This window comes from Lepisosteus oculatus, chromosome 2 (genome assembly GCF_040954835.1).
Source record: "Lepisosteus oculatus isolate fLepOcu1 chromosome 2, fLepOcu1.hap2, whole genome shotgun sequence".
NCBI classification, from domain to species: Eukaryota; Metazoa; Chordata; class Actinopteri; order Semionotiformes; family Lepisosteidae; genus Lepisosteus; species Lepisosteus oculatus.
In genome coordinates this window covers 3,195,513-3,217,636 of record NC_090697.1, presented here as the reverse complement: position 1 = coordinate 3,217,636, position 22,124 = coordinate 3,195,513, and the positions used below count along the sequence as shown (strand labels likewise).

The window sequence follows — 22,124 nt, the reverse complement described above, 5'->3', positions numbered from 1 at the left end:
CAAGATAGCCAGCCAAGCTGTTTTTTTCTCACACATTTACTAGAAGGGGCACTTTTTATTGTTAAGTTTGGAAATGGGGGATTTCACATAGAGTGCCCTCTCAACATGTTGGACAAGTCAAAACCAATTTAATTTTTCCTCTACAATCAAGCAATTATGAAAGTAATATGAGTGTTATGTAAACTATGATATTAATGTACACCATCCACCTGGTTGATGCAACAGCAACCAAAGTGCACAAGTACGCTCACCAGCTGTCAGTGGGGAGGAGAACAGAGTAATTAAGCCAATTCTTATATGGGGATTATTAGGAAACCATGATTGGTAAAGGCCAAAAAATAGGAAATTGGGCCAGGATGCTGGGATAAGACCCCTACTCTTTTCGAGAAATGCCCTGGGATTTTTAATGACCACAGAGAGTCAGTTTCACATCTCATCCAAAGGATGGTGCCTTTTTTACAGTATAGTGTCCCTTCACTATACTGGGGGATTAGGACAGACATAGACTGCAGGGTGAGTGCCCCCTACTGGCCCCAATAACACCTCTTCCAGCAGCAACCTTTAAGATTTAGATACTGTATTTATTAAACTTTATGTTCTATCCATATTCTGATTTACAATGTTTCAGTTTCTATGAAGAGAACTAATACTGTAACTTTGAATGTATGCACACAAATGTGTCCATGCAGTAGGTTTGAATTTACTTAGTTCATCACCAGCATTTTTTATTTTTTTAACAAGCTAAGCATTGCACGAGAATGGATACACAGTGAACATCTTATTCTTCATTTTGTATATGCTACTGTATATTCAAATAGCTTGCCTGTTTATTTAGTTTATGATATATAAACGTTATTATATTTATGATATAATATATACCGTATAGTCTGATATTTTAAACTTTGTATATACTGAACACCCATGCAAAAGCTTTACTGTAGCCTTCTATATTACATAAGTGCACATGACAGGCTGCAGATAAAAGAAAGCCATTTGGCCCATCTAGTTAATTTGGTTCTTAGTAGCTAATTGATCTTATCCAACTGTTTTTTGAAAGAAGCCAAGGTACTGGCTTCAACAACATGACTGGGCAGCTTATTCCAGACTCCCACAACCTTTTATATAAATCTGTACCTCCTGTTTGCAGCTTTTAAATGCACTCCCCTGTAGTTTAGTATTGCTGCTCTTTACAAAATAATGAGTGCCTATGAAGAACAGAAATACACAGTTTTCACTCATTACAAATCACACTGGGAATAAGGTCTTCTTTTGCTGGTCCTGTTTAATCTTAAACAACCTTCAAATACTTGAGCTTTTAATGTTCAAAAGGAGAAGTATTAGCTTAAGGTTTTGTTAAAAAGGGTATTTTTTCATTTGTGATGTTCAGTTATTTTGATTAATAGAAAATTAGTTCAGTAACTTATTTGTCTGTTATTTTTCATCATTAAAATATATAGTGAAGTCCTTAAAATAAAACACCATGGCTAACCTTGCATTGTTTTGTCTTTATATTAGCTTGTGATGATGACTGTACAGGACTTCTTCTAAATGACTTAGATAACCTTGGAAGAATGGTTATGAGTGTAAACCTTACTGGCCCCCTACCTCCACCGTACAAAATTCTTTACAGATTTGAAAATATGACACAGGAGTTAAAGGTAAAGTGTTCTAACAAAGAAATATATGTAGTTTGAATTATTTTATTTGTTTTGATTTTTTGTGATTATTTTTCTATTGAAGCAGAAAAAAGTCCAAAACGTATACTGTTATTACATAAATATAGATTGAAAATATTTTTAATTGTCTTTAAAATTGCTTGCAATTACATTTTCTAAGTCTAATTGCTCAAATACTGTAATCTGTCAAGTGCTTTAAACATGTTTTCTTGTCACTTTCAAATTATTAAAAGCCCAGCTCTTCCACCTGAGGGGTTTTTGGACAGCTGTTTGTATATTTTACTTTATATACAGTATAATTATTTTTTCTTTTTAATCATGCTGTACATGTATGTTTCTTATTTGTTAATTGATTCATGTGGTGTTAAATGAATTGTGTTATGTCATTTACCTACCTGCAATGCAAATTTCCCATCTGGGACAATAAAGGAAGAAAGTGTACCAGGTAGATCACTCAAACCATCAGGAGCTAAGAACTTAGAAGAAATATTTCCACAGAGCTGTGAAATGTTCTTGGCAAAGACTATATACATTGATAAATACAGTATAATTGAAGCAGTAAGATAGGTGGAAAGTAAGCAGAGAGACTTTTACATTTTAAGATCCGAGTTTCACTAAACCCAAAAAGCATGATTACACATTACAATCTTTTTCTTTTGCAGTATTTGCTATCACCCCAAAGAGCACCAGAGAGACTACTCCAGCTGGCTGACAGTAATCTGGAAACACTGGTTACAGAGATGGATGAGCTTTTAAGCCGGGTAAGTCAAAAATACTTTGATGTCCATTTCTAGCCTCACCTGGAAACTCTCAATGGGAGATCATTTGGTTGGTATGATGGTGTAGGAGTCTTTTAGAGCTCCCACTCCTCTTGTGTCTGTTATCTCCCTCATCTGCGTCTTTCATTTCATCTGTGTTTGTGATCCATCGCCAAGAGGTGGCAAAGACACAGAAACCGGTGCTCCTTCAACAAATAAGAAGAAAATGAAAGAGTTTTGATTGTCCTGAAAGGGTAAATATAACTTCTCTGCTGGATCACTCAAGAAGGGAGCAGGAAGCACAACCTCTGAAATCTAAAAGAGCAGTGGTGAGCTCACCGATTTGTCGTGATACAGTAGCTAAGGACTTAATCTCTCAGATCTTGAAACTGGATTTGTCATGGATGATCAACAGGATTGCGTACACAGCGAAACTGATGCGAAACACAGCGAAGCTCCAGAACCACATGATGGCTGAACTGGAGGATGACACTTGAGTGTGATGATCTTAACGGAATTATGAAAAAAAAACAACCCTTGTGTGGTTTCCAAGTGTGAAGCTCCTACAGTATATACTGTATATGGGAATCACTCTAGAGGCCTATACAAGCCCCGGGTATTTATCTCCAGACCTCTCTTCTTCCCTGAGAGACAGGACTGTTTGGAAGAATGCAGGAAACCTGGCCTTGTTCACTCAATGTGTTTTTTATCTGGATTTACTGTTCAGCAAAGCCCAACAGACATACGCCTGAGTTCACTAATGAGGAAGTCACAAAGTATAGCAGGCATCCAGTCTCTTATGCTTTACTCTACAGTGCCTAAAGCTCCTTCATGGTGGTGGAAAGTGTCTGTTTACCTATGCAAGGGAATGTCTACCGAGCTCCAATGGAGTAGTAGAAAAAACACAGTTTTCTTCTTTCTCTTTTGAATGATTCTAGTATATTGTTAATATATTAATATAAATTTATCACCTTTCTTTTTTTGTGTATGTCTGCCACATCCCTCCATTCAGATTGCCTTTTGATTGCGTAGGATCAGCATAGTTGATTTAGTCCATCTAGGCCTTTTAGTTGAAAATTATCATTGGAAACTGAGATGTTATTTGAACTTTTTTTTTCAGGGTTATTATTCTATAAAACGAATCTCTGTGTATGATACAGTGTATAGTTTATATACTGTACATGCATTTTTCATAAATAAATAATTTTTCTATTCTATTTCTTATTATCCTCTTGCTGATGGGATTTCTTGTAATGATATACAGTGTTAGACTGTAATGGGAGGGGAGATTGTCTATGTTTGTGTCATGATGGTACAGAATAAGAGTCATAGATTTGACAAGGAGAGGGGTTTAGGAGCAAAGGGATTGTAGCTTGTTGCTGTCCTCTTCCTATTTTTTTTATTCCTTTTATTGGTGGAGACAGGGACAGTGATTACGTAACAAAGAAAAGGTCTGGAATGTCATTTCCATGAATTTGTATGTTTTGTAAATCACTTAATAAATATGACCAATTCTAATACTTTTTGGTGATTTTCTAGTAGATGTTACTAAATGCACAGAAACCATATAATATGTATATACTGTCTATTAAAGGAAGAAGCAGAGGTGATGATAAAGCAGAGAACAGTAATCTTGTACTGTCCTGTTCTGCACGTTTTTATTTCTGCTTTTCACACATTTAAAACTAATAATAAAAACATAGAATGGACACACAGTGGCACAATTTTTAGCTTCTGAAACTAACAGGCTTAGCTTGGTCTTAATTCATACCTTGTGTGTTTTACGGTGATGAAACCGCGTACAGGGAAGAAGTAGAAACGCTAACAGCATGGTCTCAGGACAACAACCTCTCTCTGAACACCAGTAAAACTACGGAGCTGATCGTGGACTACAGGAAGCATTGAGTAACAGACCATGCACCCATTCACATCAGCGGGTCCACAGTGGAGAGAGCCAACAGTTTCAAATTCCTGGGTGTCAACATCACAGACAATCTAACCTGGACCCACCTATTCTTTCTCTGCAGTTCAGCATGCCATCAAACATCCTTAAAATCCTAACGATTTTTACAGGTGCACCACTGAAAGCATCCTAACTGGCTGCATCACTGCCTGGTATGGTAACTACTTCTCCCGAGAGTGCAAGGTACTCTAGAAGGTGGTAAAACTGGCTCAAAACACTACCAACTGCGTACTACCATACATCGAGGATATCTACTCTATTAGATGCCTCAAGAAGGCCAGGTCTATCCTCAGGAACCCCAGTCACCCTAATCACAGCTTGTTCTCTCTACTACCATCCGGAAAACAATACCAAAGTATACAGACCAAGACCACCAGGTTTCATAACAGCTTCTTCCCCCAGGTTGTAAGACTGCTAAACAGCCAACCACTGCAGACCCCTACAATTACTCAAACGGCCGCTGGTGAATAGACAACCTCCTTGAACTGACAGGTGCACCGGCGCCCTCCTGTCACTTGCACTCTCAGGACACATACGAAGAGCGCTAAATACCTCCTATCCTCGTGTTACTTTGGCACAATCTGTAAATTGTATTGTAAATTGCAATTTATTGTACTGTTTATGCATTGATAAATAAACCTTGATTGATTGATTGTTTTATTATTGTAGAGGAGTTAATTATATAGAAACAAGTTTTGAAAATGTTGAATATATGCATAATTGTAAATACATTTATCATTCCACTTTGTGGAGTGTACCATAGCTGTTGAAAATGATACCTAAACTAAAGAATAGTCTGAAGATAGCTATTCAAAATGTTGTCATTGAAATTTAAAAAAGTGCAAATTTCAAAATGACATACAGTATAGCGCAAAGGGACTCAGTCTAACTAATGTTGATTTAACTAACCTTTTGTTTTAAGTGTGTAAACCTTGGTGTACAAATTGAACATTAAACCTATCTTTTAAAAAGCATCATTCTAGTAACATCCTAGATGTTTAAGTAGTTGATAATAAATTCTTTAGCATGATGACAAAGCTACTCATGTCTCAACAAACCTAAAGTAACAAGTAACAAGTGCTGAAGGACTTTGCTTATTCTATATGTTCACTGTATGAAATAACAAAACTGAAATGTTATACAAAGCATCATAGCAACATTTGCTCAAACATAAAAAGATTAATTTAATTGAACCCATCTGCTCAATATTTTCCTTTAAGACTTCTTGTAGATTTAACATTGTTTGCCTTTGAACTGATTACAGAGCAGCAGCATACATTTTGCAGTATGGTGACCACATTTGTATAAATTTAACAAAATAAGGACTTCAACAGTAAAATGAGAAAGACGCTTACTTTCTGCTCCATGCCAATTTATTACAAACTATCAATGTTGTATCACAGAAGAGCCTACATCAGGAACTTCTCTGAAGTTCAAGCATTGATAACATGTACTGTACATTAGAATGGAGTACAGTATTTTTGGTGTGTATTTCTTTCCATTTTTCCAAATGAGGTCCTACCAATACTTTCTATAGTTTAAATGAAACATCATTTTAACTATGCTCTTTTCACTCTATATCTTCAACATGTTTTTTTATGGATTTCTTTCATCGTCTTATTGAGGACAATGATACAGGACAATGATACAGTACGTCTAAATCAACTCCTCTTTTAATCAGCAATGTGCTCAAGATATATTTTTCCTATTTTATGTCTTTAATGGACGTTCTTCCTACCTTCATGAAAATTCCTTTTATATTTTCCTTTAATGGTGACATGCCGTTACTGATTGTGGAGGGTCACCATTTGGGACCAGGTTAAGCACTAGGTGATAAAGAGTGTTCGGTGCTCCTATTTATGTGTAATATAGTGTACAAGTTAGACATGTCTGTTAGATAAACTAGAATATAGATAATGTTATATGAATAAGAAAGATCTACTCATTACTTTAGTCTAATTAGCATTCTCTCCCCTTATTATAATATTCTGTGTTCTGTCCATTAGCCAGTTCTGAGGTCATGCATAAACATCGCCTTGGATTCCTATGGTTTTTAACATGAAATGAAACCTTTTTATTGAAATCTTGTCAAAAGCTTTCTGTAAATCTCAGTACTTCATACCAAATTATAGACTTTACCTTACCCTTCTGCTAACATTGCTTGTTTGAAGAAATTAAGAAAGATAGACAGAATTAAATGTAATTATCTTAAGTATTTATACTACATAGGCAGACTTCAAACTACTTCTTGCTTTCTTCAAGTAATTTTTTATAACTTTTATCTGTAAAAGTAGACTTCATTTGAAAAACCTGTTTTGTTTGTTCTCATAGGCAAACAAGGTATCTGCAGATGGTGAACAAACAGATGCTGATGCAGAAAGAACTCACAAAAGGGCAGAAGACTTAGATACATTTGTGAAGAATGCATTACAAGCTGCTGAAGGTACCATTTATTTATTTATTTCCTTGTTAAATCTTTCAGTGAAAGTTTTCACAGTATGGTTACATTTTTTTTTCAAAATAATAAATTCAAAGATTTATTTTCACATTTATTTTTCTGTTTCTCTCAGTTTTGATAATGTTAGTGATTAATAAAAACAATATACAGTAGGTCTTTCTCCTTTTTGTAAATCAGCAATTTGACTGGCATTAAATGAAGCATAAAGTATGTTTTAGCAATTGAAAATTGTATTTATATTTTCTATTATAATTTAATAATTTTCTATTACTGCTGCTTGTAACATATAATTATACGATTTTTACATCTTCATTAAAAATCTATGGTCTGCTAAAATGATTAGATAAGGAACGCCTGCTGTAAATAAGGAGCAGAATTGGTGCCTGGCCTAAGGCTACCAACTTCTAGCTGCATTGTGATGTGAAGAGGTTTTTCAAACTGCCTGCAAAATGGAATAAATTAAAATGCAATTTAACCATTAATCTTAAGATAAGTATTGTAATTAAGATCACATGTGTGCTTATTCATACTGTGAAAGCGTAAAAATATAACTTTCTTAAATAAAACATACTGTTTACAGTCATATGTTATCTTGAATATTTTATGGCAGTTACTGTATTTTACAGTTTGTTATCCATATTCTAAACTTTCTATCACCTGTCAATCAATATTTAATCCAATGTTTTTATCTTTCCTAGAAGTCATAAGCTATTTATGTGGAGCAATTCATGGAAGCTTTTTGTTGACACAGGGGGAATGAAGCAAATAGTTTAATCACACTGAATTAATGTGTTAATTTATATCATTTTAAATGCGGCTTGAAACTCCTGCAGAGTCTCAGGGTGACCTGTTACACTGGGGCCAGATGGCAGTCCTAATAAGCAGTAGTGGAGGAGTAGCTTGGTTGCCCACGATATGGTTTTGCAAGGCTTCCCACTGGTTCACCTCTGGCTTCCTTATTTATAGCCAGTTTTAAGTAATGAATTAAATGTGATGGACTAACAGCAGCCACCAGTGTCTAAAACACATCCGTTCACCACAATTCAGTAATGTCAGAGGCACAGAGATTCATTGCCGAGTTATCATCGCACGCGAAGCATGCTGTCATGACAACAGGTTGTCTTGTCATGGCGTCGGTGTGTCTGACTGAAGTCACGATGAACTAAAACCATTATCCTTCAAAAGAGAATAATGAAAAACTAAATATCATTAATTCTTGTATATTTGTCTTTATATTGTGTTTAATACTATGGTTTCATTTTTTATGTAGGATTTTGGATTAATTGAATATTACATTTTAAATTTTATTTTTTGGGACATAAAAAGAGAGACATTTTAACATTTATTTAGTCTTTTCCACACCCATTGAAAAATTAAATAACATATACCCATAAAATGTCATTACTTTGAACTACAGTGCTTTAATATGTATATCTATTGTCTTTTTAATCTGTGAAATTTTCACTTTTGAACTCTTAGAAATTAAAGAAAAAATAATATTGCAGCTAATCGTGTTTCATCTTCATTTTAATTTGGTGGTTTATATTTAAATTATTTAAATGAGAATCCAGAGTCACTTCTCTCCTTTCAAACTGATTAGATTTGGATTTCAAAGAAGACCAATTTAATTTGATTAAAGTAAATCAAGCTGCCACACAAAATTTAAATTTCTTTGAAACCAACTTTAAAGAAGCATTAGCAAAAAATAAACACCATACTGCAGCTTTTGTCATTTTTTACTCTGTTCTGTTCTTTGAGGTCCTCTAATCTTTAACTACAGTGCAATGGCTGTAGAATGTTGTACAGATATAGATGATTTTTTCTGTGCTTATATTCCTTAAAAGAGTTTTGCCAAGACAACCACAGGGCTTTATTTACACAAAGTACTTTCCCTCACTGACTGACCCACAGATTGTGCAGATGACAAGTACTTTAACAGAGATCAACTATTGCATCTTACTTTGATGACCACCTGATAGTATTAAGTGTACAGTGTTTCATTTCACTTCTCATTATTAACATTTTTCATGTTAATATATCCTAGAACAGTTATTATATTACATATGTTTGAGCTCTGTGATTTCAGAGTAGCGTCTTGAACAATATAAGCAACATTATTGTTCTAAGGTACTCGATGTGATGTACAAAACAATAAGAAGTCATTTTAAAGCACTGAAAGAGGAATTCTGAACCAAACAATTGGAATCAAGCCTTGTTCTCTGTGATCTAGGCAGGCTGGCTACTGCCACACCAAACCACTTTGACCATTTGGCAGGGTAGCAATTGACCTGCAGCATGCTTCCTTGGTATCTTTACAAGATGGAAAGACTACAGTATCACAAAGCTTTTCAGCTGTTGTCCAAGATTGGAACATACACAATATTCCTGTATTTAATCAGATAAGAAAGGACTCCCGCTTAACAGAGATAAATTGACTATACCAATGTTATGCAGCGGACAAAGATAGAAAGAAAACTACACTCAATACAAAATAGTATTACAAGATGTGGCAGTATTAACAAATGCAAATACACCCTCAGATATCAAGGTGGGTTGTTGGCACTTCCTCTCTAAATTGTTCCAGTCATTGGCAGCAGCAATCATAAATGACGTGGACCCAAAGCCAGTGTTTGCTTTAGGGAGGTTCGGTTTAATAAAAGAGACCGTTTTAAGTTGTAGACTACTGCAGTCTTTTGGATGTTTTGGGGAATGTGTTTGGTGTTTCCCAAATTAAAGATCTGTAAATGAATGCCAGTGATGCATTCATCTGGCATACAGTGTGTGCATCACTGAATCAAAGAGGAAGAATCAGAATACAATGATTGAGGGGCCAGTGAAAAGTCTATGGAAGAGGAGCTTAAGGCGTTAAGTTTCCCTTAGTAGTTTTAGTGCTCATAAACCACATAACCATAGACTAATAAACCAAGATATGGAGTTGAGACAACTCCATATGAAAGAATTAGTGCATGTCTAGAGGAAAATATTTAACTAAATTTGTTGCAATAAAGAAAACCAAGTCTAGGCATGACATCTAAATGAATATTTTCAGGTTTGAAAGTTAAAGGAGTCATATGCTTAGATATTTATAAATCCTGACTTGTTTCAACTTTTCTGAGCCATATTTTCAATATACAGTATGTAGATAGAAAAAGAGTGGGGCCCTAAACAGAGCCCTGAGGGACTCCATTAGTAACTGAAACAACTGGCTATGAAACACATCTGTCCAGTTTTAAACACTATACAATATGTTGTTGTGTAAGTAATTCCAAAAACTACACAAGGGAGTTTATATCAGCTACTTAACAGTAATGAATGATGCACAGTATCAAAAGCTATAAAGAAACTTGCACAGTTTTGTATCAAGAGCCGTGATAATGTAATTGAGATATATTTAAAGGCAGCCACAGCACATCTACAGAAACCAGGTAGTGTATCAAATAAATTACAGTTGCTTTCTAAAAAAAGAGCTTAACTGCCTTTTTTTCTACAATCTTAGAATAATAGACCATAGTCTATAGCCATTAGAGTCTAGCGTATCACTATCTTTGCAAAATAGGCAGAAGAAGAGTAGACTTTTGGATTGCTGTGATTTCTGCAGTTTTAAAAGAGAGAATAAATAAGTGGGTCTGCATTCTTTTTGAAACACATTACTACATCATTAGCCTTTAGCTGAAGTCACTCTTCTTTATATTGCAAATACAATAATGGTATATTATGTGTTATATTATGTACAATATACTACTTTACTTCTTTGATTAATGTTCACTTTTTCAGCCTTGAAAGACAAAGCTAAAAAACTTAATGAAACTCTTGGCATCCGAAATGGAGTCCCTGAGAAAAGTATTCAGGAGATGCACAAAGATATTGAGAAGATGCTGGTGGAACTTCGGAGGAGAAAATTGAATGAACAGAAGCAAATAGCAGAAGAGGAATTAGAGTAAGTTTCATACTGTTCCTGCACATTATTGTTGTTTGTTTTTGTTGTTGCTATGGTTATTGTTGTGGTTGTTGTTGAAGTGGTCAACAGTAAGCTGAAGAGAACAGCTTACATGAGAGAGTATCTGCAGTATCTGGGTTAAGTAGTTCAAGTAGGAAGCTGCGTCAGCATGCATAGGCTGTAAAGGAACAAGTAAATGTTTATTCCGTGCTGAAAAGAGAAGAAAAGAAACACAACATTTCACCTGTGGAGCCTTCTTCAGGTGTGATATTAGGGTTAGTGGCTTCATATTAGAGTTTTACCAGTTTAAAAATTATTGATTGCTACAGTATATGCTATACGACTGTCTTATTTCAAGTACAGTAACTTGCCTTTGAATAATTATCTGCCTGTGATATGGTGTTTTCTACACATAAACAGTGCCTTTCAAGGGACACTGTTCCTATGGTGTCCATTTAGTCAAATTACTAAATCAAGTATAGACATTTCTTTAAATTTAATACTTTAAGATAAATGGAAGTACACATTGGCAAAAAACAAAACTAAGGAGAAAAACTGAAATACTGTATGTTGATTGCTTATGCATTCGGACCCATGAACTCAACATATGGTGGAAGCACCCTTGTCAGAAATTACAGCCACAAGTCTTTTAAGTCAGACACTGCCTTGATGCAAATGTTGCCTATTCGTTTTAGCAGATCTGCTGAGGCTCTCAGATTGGTTTGAGATTATTGATGGACAGCAGTTTTTAAGTCTCAAGTTTGAAGTACTGTAGGAATAGGAATTCTCAGTGGGGTTCAAGTCAGCACCTTTAACCATTCGAGGACATTGACTTAAGTCATTGTAGTTTTGGTCTTGTACGTTGAGTCACTGTCCTGCTGAAAGGTGAATTGTCACTCAAGTTATACATCTTCAACAGACTAAAACAGGTATTCCTCAAATATTGCCTGTACTTCCCTACAGTTTTCCTTCAGTCATGCAACTGCTGAGAATAGAATTCCCATAGCATGACTTTAGAAATGGTGTTTCCTGGCTGAGGTGCTGTATTTGTTTTATACCGGATGAAACACAATATAATTACATAAAAAAGTTCCAATTAGTCCTGATCTGGGCAGAGTTTAGGTGGTGTGAGCAAACTACACCTTCAGGGATATGCACAGACCTCAATATTATTTTTCTACCCTTCTCCTGAACTGTTCTTTTCATTGACTATTTCTTTGACTTGCTTTTTGGTTTAGTTTTGCTTGAAATTCACTGCCTGACCAGGAAACCTCACAGTGGCAGATGTTTTTGTTCTGAAATCATAAGAACCACAATTACTGCACATATAGTAAAGGGGGCAAATTGTGTGGCTCGTTAAGGTATTTGTGCACACTTTAATTTAGATTTGCCAAAGCAGAGTGTTTGAATTGTTATGCAATCATGACTTTTCATATTTTCTTTCATTTTTAATTATCTATTTACTTTTTTTGCTTTTAGTGTGTGCAGTAGGTGGTGTACATAACAAATATTAATTGCTACTGTACTTCAAAGTGTCATGACTACAAGCTTTAAAGCAACAGAATGTAAAAACTATGCAAAGGCCTGAATACTTTTGCAAGGCATTAATTTGATTGCTTTAATGCGTTTGATGAACATTAATTAATGAATTGTTTTATAATCACCTAATAAAAGATTGAGGTGGGTGTGAGTGACAGTTTTCATCTAACTGAAATTAATTTAGTGGTGTTTTTCCTATTTTATAACTACCTGCACTTTTACAAATATAAACAGAACCATCTAGTGGCAGAGTGATGGAAATGCTATAAGTTTAGAATTTTAAATTAAACCAACATTAAAAAAATGTTTATACATGAGCAGAATTTAAGTTGTTCACCCATTATATGTCCACAAATTGCTTGCATACTGCATGTTTCTTTTTTAAAAAAAACTTTTTTTAAATATGAAACAACCAATGATTTATTGTATTGGGCTATTTCAGTGCTGCTCATACCCTTCTACAAAAAGTGAAGAGGGTTTTTGGTGACCCACATCAAGCAACCACGGACCTTAAACTGGAGGTGACAAATAAACTGACAGATTATAAGAACAAGCTGGATGACGCACAGGATCTGCTGAGAGAAGCACAGAGGAAAATCCGGGAGACTAATACCTTATCTGCTGTGAACCAGAGGAACATGACTGCCTTGGAGGTCAGTGCCCTCACTCAGAAGATCCAGAAGCTTTATTGTGGCCTTCAAGTAATGTGCTCTGAAATGTTTGGAACTGTCTGGACTTGACTTAATTTTCAAAGTAAATAACAGCAATATGTTACACATTTTGCTGTCCCAATTTCCTACATTTAACTACAGAAAGTGAAAGAAATTTAAAATCACCAAGAAATAATACCATTTAGAGGCACTTTATTATTATAGTATAATTATTATTGTTGTTGATGTTACTGCTGCAGAAAGATCTTAATGTATAACAATATTGTTTACAATAAGTACTACTGTATATCTATATAATTAAAGATAATGTTTCTTTTGCCTGAACACAGAAAAAGAAAGAGGCTGTTAGCGGAACAAAGAAGAACACCGATGATGTCCTAGCTGAAGGGGAACGTATCCTTGCAGAAGCAAACCTGCTCTTAGATAACATCAATCAAGAAATCGAGGTATCAACTACAGTATACGGATGTGTGTGCCAGATTACAACCTATCTGCATTTCCCAGTAAAAACACATTCTTACCCCTTCTGCAATAGCCTGATGGGTCATTCACAAGAAAGATTCTGTATTCTCATAAGGATGGATGTCATAAAGGATAACATTATAAACTCATGGGAATCAAAAACCCCTATTAAGAATGTGAAAATGAGGCTCCGTGTTATGATTATCCTAGGACCTGGAGGAAATAGAGAGGGACTTGGGGCCTCTGCACGATCAACTGGATTATAAAGTCAGTGAGCTGACCAAAGGCTTGAAAGAAAAAAACCTCCCAGAGCTGATTCTTGAGGCTGAGAACCATGCTGCTCAACTCAACGACTCCTCAAGCATTTTGGATGGGTAAGTGGTTGTCTTATGTCAGCCAAAAAAGTGTTTCCTCTTCAAACGTTTCCAAAGAGAAGGTAGTCATAAAAAGTCTATAGTTAATAATTTATTTTACAGTGCAAAAACAGTAATTGTAAAATGGTTGTACAAAATTAAACTCTATTAATGAAAAACATAATACTGTACTGTTGATGTTATTTTTACGAAAACACAGTATGTGACAGCATCTCTCTGTTCCAGTATAATGTCTTATGTGATCGAATTGTGCAGTTTATGGATTAAAATGTGAAACAAAGATCCTGTTTTTTGAAGTTCAGAACAACAGATATTAAAAATTAAAATTAGTATCTTGAAATCATTTGTGGATAAGTAGAGCTGTTTAAACCTTGGAGTTGCTTTGTGTTTTAGATACTGTAGGAGGTAAGCAGGTTTTGCTGTCCCCGCTGTTAACAGAGTTTATCCAAATCCACAGCATCCTAGCAGAAGCTAAAAATCTGTCATTTAATGCCACGGCGGCTTTCAAAGCTTACAGCAACATTAAAGATTTTATTGAAGAAGCTGAGAGGGTTGCTAAGCAAGCAAAGGCCCATGGCACTGAAGCTGTGCAACTGGTAAGAACATCCTTCTATTCTGTGCTGTGTTCAGAGTGGATTTTTTAACATGTTGAACTGCAAAAGATTTATGCTTTAAATGTTCGCATTTCCTTATTCATTTCAATTTTCTAAGCTTCTGAGATCAAAGTCCTGCTTTTTCTAATTTAAATTCTTCAGGCAGAAAAGAAATGCTCTGAAATGATATATCATGTTTCCGAGAGTCCTGGGGTGCCTAATGTCCAAGGCAGTGCTGAGGCCTTTTTTTATTAACTTAAATTGCGACTTTTCTCTCTGTAAACGCAAATTGTTATCAATAATATTTTCAGGAGTTTTGAAGCAATACACATTCTATTTTAAATATAATATTAAATTCAAATAATTAAATGACTGTATTTAAACAGATTGTTCTTCTTATGAGTAGTAATAATGATAACAGGAGTGGTGATAGAACTAGTAGTGATAGAACCCACTGGTGTGACTCCCAATCATTCTTTTCAATCTAACTGCACTAAGGTCAGATCTGCAGTCAACCATATTTATTGCATCACTTGTACTTTTGCATTACACATTATTCTGTACAGTATATGCACTTATCTGTATTTCACTTTGCTTTGCAATATTGAATTATTCATCCTTCTAGATATTCTTCTACTAAGCACCTGTCTGTTCCTGTATGGTATTATCTTTACGCTGTTAACTAAATGAACAGGGAAACTTTAGGGAATTGCTATAGCTTCAAAATGTCCTTCACAGACAAATTTACTTCATATTGAAGATGTTTGATTAATAAAAGGAGGTTTTGTATCTTTGTATTTTTTCTGTTAAATTCTGCAGGAATTTATAAGGAAGATATCACTTCAATATTTTTAGATAAATGTCATTATGTACGTACAGTACTGTTAAATGTGGCACATCATTGACAAATTTTCTTAAAATTAGTTGATTACAGACACAGTTTATGCACAGGACATGGAGACAAAACTGGTGATTAAAAACCTTTTCAGATTAATAATGAGTCACCTCTTTAAACAAAGAGCAGTGAGTATCAGAGAAAGAAATAGCAAACCAAGAGGTGGATATTGACTTCAAGAAGGGATGGATGATACTCTTCAATCAAAAGTTCACTAAAAGACAATTAAGCAAGATGAGCTAGATGGTTTCCTTGTATTTATAACATTTATAAATGCTGGTTTCAGCCTGAGTCCATTTTTCTGTATTTGAAGGAGAAAAATTTTCTTTGATGACCTCGATCAATGGTCCTAGCAAGAATAACTCTCTCTTTGACACTATCCTCTGCCATACTCTAAAGACTTGCCTGTGTTTCTGAGCATAGGATACTGAAAAAACGATTTTGTCATGTTTGAAATAACATGTTTTCTACATTTTCATTCTACAGGCCTCCAGTCCTAAAGGCTCTTTGAAGGATAGCGCCAAAACGTCTCTTCAGAAGAGCTTCAGGTTGTGGAATGAAGCTAAGAAGTTAGATAACGAAGTGAAAGGTGAATCTTTAATCTAGAGACATGAACAGAATTTAAAATAAAAAAACACATCTGTTAATTTAAACTGCATTATCAAAAGGTATTAATGCATAAATTACAGGTGTCTAATAATTAAACCATACTTTTCATGTACTGTACACAGTAATCCATCACTATAGAAGCAACCACTATAAGATTTTGTTTTTGTTTATACAAGATGTAAAAATGCATACCTTTTTTTATTGAGTAAGCAGATTGTTACTCCTATTAGCCAGGTTCTTGTCAAACACTGAAAAGATTCTTCTTTGCTCACATTTTCTTGGTTAAGGATTTTTTTTAACATTTTAACTTATTTACTTAAAAGTTTTTTGTTTTGTTCATGTAAGATAACACCTAATCTGTATGCATTTGCTTACAACTATAATGATGTAACGTCTGTCAATGAGTAAGAGTTTATCATTATTTTACCTACAGTATCATTTACCCATCGGTTGATGAAGTTAAGCATTATAATGAAATAATTAACCAGGAATATTATTGTTTTCAATAATAACATTCTGTGCTGTATTAAGTTGAAGTTTGGGTTTTTGAGGGAACATTTTTGAATTATAGAACGACTCAGAGGTTATGACATCAACAGTAAACAGAATTTAATTTCCATCATTACAAGTTTTCATTTTACAAGTAGTTTTTGAGGAACCAATTAAACCTATATAATGATGGATTATTTTTCAGTAATCTGAAAAATATATACATTTTACATACAGAATTTAAATACTATACTACAAAACATCAAAAAATATTTAACTCCTAATGTATACATTTTGCATTTATGGACAAGTATATTGATTACTGTCAGTGAAATTTTGCCAACTATATGCAAGAAATATCTGCTTTTCAGAAAATGTTGAGGATGTTGATCGTCTTCAGTCCAGAGTAAAAGCAGCTGGAATGAAGAACAGAGATTTGTTAAGAAGTCTAAATGACACTTTTGGAAAGCTACGTGCAATCCCCAATGGTGTGTATGAGTATTATTTCTGCTTTTATTTAAGCATTATATGATTTGATTATTTAAAAATTCTGCTTATACTATAGATATGGAGTTTTTGCACTTTGCTGGTGTATATCAAGGTTGTCAAAGATTGAGATGAAAATAAACTTATTGTTTCAGGAAATGGCATGGTGTATTAGATTATTGCCATTGGACACAGAAATGTTTAAGTTAATGAATAGTAAAGATATTTTTCCAAAGTTTTATACTACTTTATCCATACTACTAATCTTTTGTACTACTGATTTATTCTTGAGAGATATTTTTTTCTAATTAAGAGAGAAAACATCCATATAAAAATGATTGCTGATCTTTAATAAACGTGAATCTTCCAGACACAAGCTCAAAGTTACAAGCAGCCAAAGACAAGGCCAGAAATGCCAATGATACAGCCAACGATGTTCTTGCTAGAATCAAAGACATCAACTTGAATCTTATTGGACTGCAGAAAAACTACAGCAAACTGAAGGATGATGTGGACAAAGCCAATGCTATTATCCAAGATCCTGCAAAGAACAGTAAGTTTCTTCCAGTTATGTGTTATAATACTTTCAGGTTGTGAAAGGTGTACAGTATGTTCCTTCAGAAAAAGAAAATCTCAGTAAAATAAACTTCTGTGTTGAAACTTCACAATGATAAAAAAACAAACAATTTGAATGTACACTGGTGTTATAATTCTTTGGTTAAGTTTGGAAATGTCTGAACATTTTGCCCAGGCTGGTGTAATAATCTGAATCTTAGCCAGTGCCAGTAAAGACTCATTAAGGCATAATGTCAACACATATTTTTTGCAATTTTATAGAAAAACACTGCTGTTGTTTATTAATAATTTAAATATTGTTTTTAATGTATTATCATGTCACACATTCTAGGCAAATTATTAATATACCCTGGCAAATTCAAATCTTCTTCTCCAGGTTTCCAAGAAATACTCATTAAAGAACTATCAAATCAGGGTTTGGGATTTGAAATTTTTAGATTTGTTGCTGGGTTAAGTATTTTATTTAATTCAGGCCCTAATTAAATTGTAAATAATTTCCTCTTAATTTAAGTACATTTAACAAATTAAATAGATTTATAATGCAATTATTGAATTTCCTCACAAGTATTTTTTGTGTTTTTGTTTTCCTCTATGCAATCTTTTTTCAACCTCAACAGCAATAAGTAGGTATAACATTCACCTGTGCATTGTTTTTAACATTTAAAGCATTATTCTCACCAAAGCGTATGCATGGAGCCATACCGCTTCGATTCTGCATGAGCTTTAGCTGAAGATAAGCTTCTCTTTTTGTCATTTAAAAGTGTTGTGCCTTATTGTTTTATTTCAAGAAGATTAAGCTTGTCATTTGCAAGATTCACAAGAGCTTAGCCTGTAATGTGCACTTATAAAGATTATAAAAATTCTGTTATCATACCGTGCGATTATTTGCCTTCTCTAATCCCAGTTTTCTTTTACAATGAATATTCTTACATTTTTAATTATGGCATTCTTTCTTTTTTGCTGCTTATAATACAAATAGCTTGGTGCCTATCTCCCATTGAGTCAGTCTTCTGTCTGTTTACTTTTTAAAACGTTTGACTATTATTATTATTATTATTATTATTATTATTATTATTATTATTATTATTATTATTATTACTATTGTTATTATTATCATAATCATTATTCTTCTTATTATTAAGTTAATGCAGCTAGCAACAAAGTCAAGGATTTGGAGGAGGAGGCTGACCGACTTCTTGAAAAGCTGAAACCTATCAAGGAACTTCAAGAGAATCTAAAGAAAAACATCTCTCAGATCAAAGAATTGATAAATCAGGCCAGAAAACAAGCAAATTCAGTGAGTACCCTGAGTATTCTGTATATACTGTTAATAAGTCCTGTTATTATTAGCAACAGTTTGTTCCTCATTAGTTAACCTGGTACCTTGGTTGATGAGTACTACTCTGTAACCTCACTCTTCACAGAGTTCTCAATTTAATGTTCACCTGGAAAAAAAACCTTCTATGTTTCATAAGTTAGTGTGGACAGTTTTCTAAACCCTGAGTCTAAGACAGTATTTATTATGAAATTATAATGAAAATGTGTTGCCATGTCATTTTACAATGAAAATACAAATTACAGTAGGTATGCGTAAATTAAGAACTAATGACTCCCTCAGTCAAAAATGAGTGTTACATCCTCCTCATCATTTGGGATTCTTACACAAGCATCAATATCATTAAATGAGCAGGTTAATGAGGTCCCAGAATCAGGTTACTAGCTGCCGAATACGCAAGATGAGTTAAAACCAATGGATGAAGCACAAGATAGCCCAATATTTACTTTTGTACCAGTGAAGTTTTCTATGAAAATGGGTTTATTTTTTTATATTTTTCAGAAATTATTAACTATGGTAAACACAACATACTGTGAGAAGAAAACAACTAGAATCACTACTAAAAAACAATATGATCTCCAAAAAAGCAACAAAACCAAATTAATGAAGCCACAAATGAATTACTGTATCAGTGCTGTGTGTACTATTTGCAAATACAGAAGATCAAAACCTCTCAGGGTGTTCGTGTTTCAAACATTGGTATAGTAGTGTAATTCTAGTAAGGAATGCCTTTAAACAAAGTCACAGCCTTGTATTATAGGGAATAAGCATAAGTTAATTACATGGCTTATTATCTGTGTAAAAAGAACTTCCCACATACTTCCAAGAGACAAAGCAAAACTGCTCTAGTTCTATGAATTCACAAGCGCAGTATATCTTTCATACTTTTTGGTTCAATTTTTGGTTCAATAAAGAACTGCAAGATAAAGATTCTGAGAATATATATGCCTTTGAGCAAGTTACAGTGTTTTAATGCAATGCAGTGCAGTAGATGTATACTTCCTTAACCTAAAACTTTAATACAGTAAGTGAAATAATTCCAAGATGTGTTCAGACTATATTTTTCAAATAATATTCTGTATTTCTATGTGAAAAAGTCAAACCCGAGACATACATGAAGATATTGGTTTCACATATTGTTAAACTAAAAACAACTACATGAAATTTTGAACAAACCAGTTTCCCAAATAAAAAAAGAGATCAGGGGCTGAAAATACTAAAGTAGATTAATTGGGATGGGGAAGTCATCTACCATGCCACATCTTAGAATACTGGCATAGAATCTAACAAAAACACATTTTAAAATAAAGTATATTTATGTTGTACATTCTTAGTTACATTAGAAAGGCTACAAAAGAAAGTAGGCCATCTAGTACAGTTTTTAAATTAGTGGTCAATTAACCCAAGTATCTCATTTAGCTGTTTCTTGGATAAAGCCAGGGTATCAACTTTAACAAAGTTTGGTAGCTTTTTGCACACCCACTGTCTTCTCCCAAATCTATGAATCCTTCCAGGAAGGTTTCTTGGTCCGTTTAAATGGGTGAATTACAGTATAGAACAATACAACCTAATTATAATATCAGTCTCCACAGAAAACCAAAGTGCATCCTGCACATAAACAATGTATATTAAATCCTCAGACTACCACTACCATGGATGTTTAAACTCTGAAATCGTGATTTTTCAAAAAAACATGAAAAAGGTTAATGTAAATAGTTAATTGTTAATTTTTCTATCTACAGAATTGCTTCAATGGCTGACAATCATTTATCAACATATTTAAGGGTAGTATTTCAAAATGTAGACAAGATTACATGGCAGACAGTTTTTTTTTTACTTTTATTTTTTCAGGTAGTTCACATATCATCTCATAGATTTAGTATGTAAGATACAAAACTGGAAATTTAGATTTAGAAAGATTGATTATAGTTTCATTCGTTCATTTATCTAAACATGTATGTCTATGACTCCATCTGCTTTAATTCTGTACTGAGGTAGCTGCATTAGTGAAGCAACAACAACAAAAAACTGATTTAACCACAATTATCTGGTGAATAGAAAAGGATTCTTCTTTTTTACCCACAGATTAAGGTGTCTGTCTCATCGGGAGGTGACTGTATCCGAACATATCGACCTGAAATCAAGAAGGGCAGATACAACACCATTGTCCTCAATGTGAAAACGGCTCTTCCTGATAATCTTCTCTTTTATCTAGGCAGTGCCAAATTTGTAAGTTGGTTATGTTTCATTACTTGATTATTATATGATTATTATTTATTAACCATAATGCTAAGGTAATGTTATGTTTTTAAACCTTCACAGTGAAGTGAGAATTAGAGAAAAAATATATATACTGTATACTGTAGTATGCTTCCCTCCAGAAACAACACTTTACTGATGTTGTGCTATTTAAAAACATATATTGAAAATATTTGATGACAATCAGAAATGAAAATCAGTTGTGTATAAATTACAATAAATGAGGGATCTTAGAGCTCATATTTCCCAAAACTCTTCAGAGAAACAACAGAAATTCCCTGCCCCAAATATTAATTACAATACTAGCTACTGTAATCCGAAACCATTTTCATGCTGGTTTTCATGCACAAAAAGCATACTGGTTCATCGTTTTTAATTACACTGCAATAATTGTACAACTCGGGGAAAGAGCAAGGAAAATGTGCACTCAGTCTTACAAACAGGAGCATCATTATGTGAACTTGTAGAACTCCTAACACATTACTAGTGCAGTCAGTTCACACCCACCATCGCAAGACTCCAGGGTCTCATTTCTTCAAGGATATGTGAATGTAGAGCTCTCAAGAAGCAGTCCGCAGTGTGCCTGAAAGGAACTACTTCTCCTGCAGTCTAAAAGCTGTCAAAAAACAGTTTCAAAGAAGTGTAACTGGCAAGAAAGAATGGAATCTCTTCCTCTGCAATTGTTTCTTCAGCAGCTGATTGAATGGATATTTAACAGCCATTGACTGCCCCCAGTACTTTGGTAAAAAGCTACAGAATTCTTAAAACTCAGAAATTATCTTTCTCATTTCCTCTGCCATAGACAAAAGGGTAAATTGTGTGAAATGGTCACAGAAAGCACTAAACACTTTAGATAGGCATCTGGAAAAGATTGCTTCACTTGCACTGTGGAAATCTCCGTCCACCTCCTGAAAACCTCTACTGTCATTAACTCATAATGCAGTAGTTATTACAATAAACTAAAATAGATTTATTTTATCTTATTTTGAGCCCTAGGTTTTGATTGAGAAAATTGCACAGATGTATAATTTTTAAAATAGGCA

General features: G+C 34.0%; 1 protein-coding gene across 8 annotated transcripts in view; it reads left to right on the top strand.

The window, feature by feature from the left end:
* The window catches only part of lama2 (laminin, alpha 2), a 199,738-nt gene that overhangs the window by 150,185 nt on the left and 27,429 nt on the right, over positions 1-22,124 (top strand). For all 8 annotated transcript variants that reach the window (XM_015359827.2, XM_015359821.2, XM_069195960.1 and 5 more), the window contains 13 exons: positions 1,516-1,658; positions 2,339-2,437; positions 6,729-6,840; positions 10,630-10,792; positions 12,774-12,984; positions 13,332-13,448; positions 13,675-13,838; positions 14,296-14,434; positions 15,813-15,915; positions 16,796-16,912; positions 17,281-17,463; positions 18,629-18,783; positions 20,908-21,051. In XM_015359827.2, the coding sequence (XP_015215313.2) occupies positions 1,516-1,658; positions 2,339-2,437; positions 6,729-6,840; positions 10,630-10,792; positions 12,774-12,984; positions 13,332-13,448; positions 13,675-13,838; positions 14,296-14,434; positions 15,813-15,915; positions 16,796-16,912; positions 17,281-17,463; positions 18,629-18,783; positions 20,908-21,051 (1,850 nt within the window). The remainder of the gene's footprint in view (positions 1-1,515; positions 1,659-2,338; positions 2,438-6,728; positions 6,841-10,629; positions 10,793-12,773; positions 12,985-13,331; positions 13,449-13,674; positions 13,839-14,295; positions 14,435-15,812; positions 15,916-16,795; positions 16,913-17,280; positions 17,464-18,628; positions 18,784-20,907; positions 21,052-22,124) is intronic.